At 40.9% G+C, this 5,247-nt stretch overlaps 1 protein-coding gene across 1 annotated transcript in view; it reads right to left on the bottom strand.

Moving 5' to 3' along the window:
* LOC104963860 (laminin subunit alpha-5-like) overlaps window positions 1-4,828 on the bottom strand; it is a gene marked incomplete at both ends in the record, with an annotated part of 6,700 nt that extends 1,872 nt beyond the window's left edge. The window contains 7 exons of the mRNA XM_010792522.1: window positions 957-1,095; window positions 2,140-2,296; window positions 3,219-3,318; window positions 3,433-3,538; window positions 3,979-4,031; window positions 4,143-4,295; window positions 4,691-4,828. Coding sequence (XP_010790824.1) covers window positions 957-1,095; window positions 2,140-2,296; window positions 3,219-3,318; window positions 3,433-3,538; window positions 3,979-4,031; window positions 4,143-4,295; window positions 4,691-4,828 — 846 coding nt within the window. The remainder of the gene's footprint in view (window positions 1-956; window positions 1,096-2,139; window positions 2,297-3,218; window positions 3,319-3,432; window positions 3,539-3,978; window positions 4,032-4,142; window positions 4,296-4,690) is intronic.
* Between the last annotated feature and the right edge of the window lie 419 nt (window positions 4,829-5,247).

Genomic DNA, 5,247 nt, shown 5'->3' with positions numbered 1-5,247 from the left:
GTAGAGGGTGTGAATACTTTTAGTCTAAAAATCCCTGAACTGATCTGTGGCCCTAAAGGTTAGAGAGATTGAGCAGAGGCCGCCACCGACAGCAGTTGAAAACCACCAACCATCACACACATCCCTCCATCATCTCACACACAGGCAGGAACACAGAGAGAAAGGAGGAAGCGGATTTACCCAGGAATTAAGCACATGTTTCAATCAAAGTCATTCAATTGTCTTTTTCTGCGTTTGGAAATCCAGGTCATAAGAATGTGAGAACCAGACGCACTTAAGATTGTCTTTGCATAGTAACAAATGTCCACTATGCATTACACTACATCTCATTTAGACATTGCCTTTAACCAAAGTAATTCCTAATAAGTGCTATAAACCTTGAGGATAGAAATAGTAGGGAACCTGAATATACTGTATATTAGTTTTACTGATAAGCCAAATCTTTTAAAGTAATACTGAAAGTGTTTATTTTATTTTAATGGCCAAGGTACGGCCAAAACAGTTTTGGCTTTTATTTTGCAACGGAAAATGTGTGGACTTTCTGGCTGTCCTGATATTCATGGGGAGCTTCTTATCTAAATGTTTACCATTCTGACACCAATATATTTAAGTGTAGCTAAACTTCCTGGCTGTTTCATACACAGAAAAAGTTTTATTATCAATTTGAATTATTCTTTTTCCATGGGTTGATGATCCCCAGTGGGAATTCGGATGTAAAAAAAATCTGAATTCATGAGTTATTTCTGTGGAGCATGGCTGATATCCTGGGCAAAGCGTGGAAATCAAGAGCACACAGACAGAGAGACAGAGCAGACGACGTGTCCTGCGCTGCCTCTGTAGTGAGGTGTGGAGGGAATGAGAAGAGACAGAAGAAGTTCCTCTCCTCTCTCTTCCTGTTCCCATGCAGGAATACGTGACTGAGGGCCAGACAGAGTAAGGGCCCTCGCAGCACTCACAGTTACCACAGTAGTAGCTCCAAGTGTCCTCAATGACCGACACCCGGCCCAGAACATCCGCACCCCCCCTGTTGGCGTAGCGCAGCACCACGTGGAAGAGGTCTGGAGAGCTGACCGACACCGAAACCAACACCTTGGACTGCCGAAGGACCAACGAGCAAGGCAGCAGGGGAAAGGGGGGGAAAGGTAGGGGCGAAGATGAAGAGAATGATAAGGTTTAGGAAAGAGGAAAGGGGTAAAGTCAGGATGGAAGGAGAGAAGGAAGTGGGAAGAGAGGAGAGGAAGATGATGGAGGGGGAAGAAATTGAGAGGAAGTTAAGAAAGGATGACACAAAGTGAAGTAGATTTAATGAGTTAAATAGCAACAGGAGAGTAGGTGGAGTGATAGAGGATTAAAAAGGTGATAAAAGATAAGATGGGGGAGAACATGAAGGAGGGAGGGAGCAGAATTTGGGAAACACCGAGAGAAAGAGAGAAACCAAACCAACACTTTAAAACCAGCACCTTCACCACCAATTATATTTCTCTTTGGATTTTCACTTCTTCAGCTCAAACACCCAAGAGCTCAGAATGCTCGAAATATATTATTCTTCAAGATTCACTTCGTGCTTTGAAAGATTCTTGACATTTCAGACGGTAAAAAACACATTTGAACATATATTCTTTCAACAATTGCACCAGAAGAAGAGTCAAATGTGAAGTAAACATGTTTAACTCCAAGGTCCCTTAGACTATGTACTGAGAAGTGATTCTACCAAAGAGAAACATGCCTTCAACATGTATCCATGGAACAAGCTGTTTATCTCGTGCAGGAGGAGAATCAATGACGGGCCACCGTCACAAAAAGATGGAATGCATAATACCAACATTAATCATATCAAAACATATTGAAATACATTCTATATGTGTGCATGTTGTTTAAATATTAGATAACCTATCTGTACCATTTCAAGAATTAAGATGATGTGTGATTATAACTATCTAAAGTCTTTAAAGTGGAGTTTATAAAAGTAAAAGCTGTCTATTGTTAATATAAAATAAGAAAGGACTTTATTCATCCCGAAGGAAATTGTTGTGCCAGAGTTACAAATAATAGCAGCACAATAATAATATAACTGTACACTAACAGTGCAGTGAAAAGAGCACTTCAATAACGGCGCCAGATGTTGTAACTCGTTCCTACCTGGATGGGCGACATCTGGGCGTAACCTCTCCAGCTGAAGTCGCTGAACTCCAGAGGATTGTAGCCAAACCTCACCGGCCTGCCGTCCAGCAGGGTGCCCTCCTCAATCTCAAACTTCAGATGATGGAGGTCGGGGAAGTAATGATCCGGACGAGGTCTGCAGACACAGCCAGAGCCATTTACATGGAAGGAAAAGCTCACACAGAAACAAGGTCTGGATCACCAGGTACGACACTTGTGCTTTTTAATTTGGGTTTTTATCTTACTAGTGTTTTGTATTGTTTTTATGTCATGTAGGAGAGTTATTCAGTCTGTGGCTTCTGATCTGGTTTCATTGTCTCATGTTTTACATTTGTTTCATGTCCTGTCTGTTTTTTATGTATTTATGCTATGTTTTTATTCAGTTGTTGAAGTACAGCACTTTAAATGTGCTATAGAAATAAAGTGGATTTGATTGGATGCTCATTCATATTAAGTTGTGGTCTGGGGAACAGAGATCTCAAAACAAAAAAAAAGATCTCAGCCAAAAGTTATGAGTTATTAAGCACATTCAAACTAAAGTATCAATTTATGTCACATGTAATCAACTAGTGCCTACATGTATGGTTAACATTTAAATCAGTAAATTAAATGGCATATTAATCAATGTATGTATTTTTATAAATATATTTATTTTGGTAGGTTTGCTCTTCCGTAATAAATTATAGTACATTTTTCTAATAATACTTACATACTTTTACTTAAATTAGATATGAATGCAGTACTTTAACTTGTAATGTTAAAAAAGTTAAGACAAAGCGCCCTGCCTTTCTCCGTTTGTATTTTGATGTCTTAATAAATTCCCATTTGATTTCACAGCATGTACTTTCTGCATCACAAAGGACCAATACAAGGATAGGGGAAGGACGGAAAATAAGAAAAATATATAGACTATTTTGAGATTCATTATTAACACCATTTGAGTGAAAAATGGGAAAAAATAGCCCCTTATCTCCTTAACAACAACTTAACCTTATATCACGAACATGTACTTAACAACTATATATCCATATTATTTATTTAGCTGCTGTTGTGCTCACAGATTACACTTGGGTCCCTCCACGTTGGGTCTGCAGCGACACCGTCCGTTCCTCTCTCCACACGACTGACCTGCTGAACCTCCAATGTCACACTGGCAACCTACAAAACATCACACACACATTTATACAGGTTGGAAGCATCAACGCAGTCCAGCTTTCTTTTATGAGAAAAAAACGATTAAAAACGTATTAAACGACGCTAAGGAGCACTGACCCTGGCAGCCAAAGTAGTTTTGTTCCTGCAGGTTGTAGTATCCGTCTTTACAGGTGGAGCAGGTTCCACTGCAGGCGTTTGGCTTACAGTGACACTGACCAGAGCCCTGTTAGCAACAAGAAACACTTACTATTAAAACAAAAACATGTGTGACCCTCATTCTGTCTAATTATCTTTCATACAAACACATGTGACTTTATGACCTACGTTATAGCAAATACAAGGTATTTAAAGTGGCAACAGACACATGTCTTGCTTCAACTCTTGAATCACAATGAATGAAATGTTGATTAGACAATGTAATGACTGTAGAATAATACATGTGTTGCTGGTAGTAGGGTTTGAGAAGCTGGCCCTTTAGAGAGCGGCACCAACCCTCTTGAAAAGAGCTAAAGGGGTGGAAGTCAAACGTTACCATTGCCACTTCAATCATCAATGTGAAGCTATGCATGAGCTCAATGCATCAAAGTACATAACCTTTCCAGGAGGGGACACTTTGACTCAAATGTTCAATTCAGAGGAGGAACTACAGTTTAAAATGCTCACCTGTGCACACTCTGCCACACCGCTGATCGTCCCGGCAACGTTACACTCACAGTCTGCAGGAGACAGCAAATACAGACTTTAGTTTACATATGATCACCAGTTAGTGCAATCAAGCCAATGAAACATAGGGTAGGGTGTGTGTATGTGCTGCTTGTGTCTCTTACTGGTGCATCCATCAGAAGTGTCAGGGGAGAGGTTCCAGTACAGAGGTTTACATGTGTCGCAGGCCGGGCCCTCCACATGGCGCCGGCACTCACACTGGCCCACTGGAGGTGGCACCACGTACTGAACAGAGCCGGCAGGGTGGCAGGTACCAGCTGTTCATGACAAAGAAAGACAACAAATATGGTTTCAAAGTAGATCTGAACAATCCGTGAAGTGGCTGAAAGCATCTATTAGCAGAATTAATATATGAACATTAGTTTCCACTCACAAGTTAGCATCAACATTAGTTTTGCCCCATTTTTTCTATTGACAAAGTGTCATTGCAATTTACATTATTTCTGCTTCCATGAGCAGTTTTGCCCTCGCTTGTAACCATAGCATTTTCTCTAAAACGGATGTGTGTGTGTTTGTGTGTGTGTGCATGTGTGTGTAAGTGGTCAGCTGTAGGTTTCATTAACTGCAGCTGTCACACCTTGTTTCCGTTATGTTAGGCTGACACTTGGTCGTGTTTAACCTGTGTGTGTGTGTGTGCGTGTGTTGTTATTACCTTGGCAGTTGGGGAAGCCATAGGCGCCGTTTGCACAGCTGTCACACCTCAGCCCCGCCACGTTGGGCACACACACACACTGTCCCGTCAGATGGTCACAGCTGGTGTAGCGAGAGCCCTGAGCAGAACACTGGCAGGCTGGACACACAAGATCAGATTTTATTATTCATATTAAAAGAAGTCTGGTAATTAGACCCTCCAGAAAAACGCGGGCAAAAATCCTTGATTATGCGATTAAACATGCGGGGTTTTTATGTGATTTTATGCGGTGAAATTGCGGGAAGTTGCGAAATATGCTTAATATGAGGGGAAAAAGAATAACAATTTTTTTAAATATTGGGCTGTCTTATTTATTATCTCACACACACAACCTGCCACTAACGTTAAACCCCTTTACTATTCAATTAAACACATTCAATGTTTATTTATTGTAAAAGCAATTGGTCTTTTTTAATCTCACACACACACACACACACACACACACACACACACACACACACACACACACACACACACACACACACACACACACACACACACACACACACACACACACA

The sequence above is a fragment of the Notothenia coriiceps genome, unplaced genomic scaffold, assembly GCF_000735185.1.
Source record: "Notothenia coriiceps isolate Sejong01 unplaced genomic scaffold, NC01 NC01_scaffold00001784, whole genome shotgun sequence".
Taxonomy (NCBI): domain Eukaryota; kingdom Metazoa; phylum Chordata; class Actinopteri; order Perciformes; family Nototheniidae; genus Notothenia; species Notothenia coriiceps.
The sequence above is the reverse complement of the archived record's forward strand: the minus strand, read 5'-3'. Positions and strand labels throughout refer to the sequence as shown.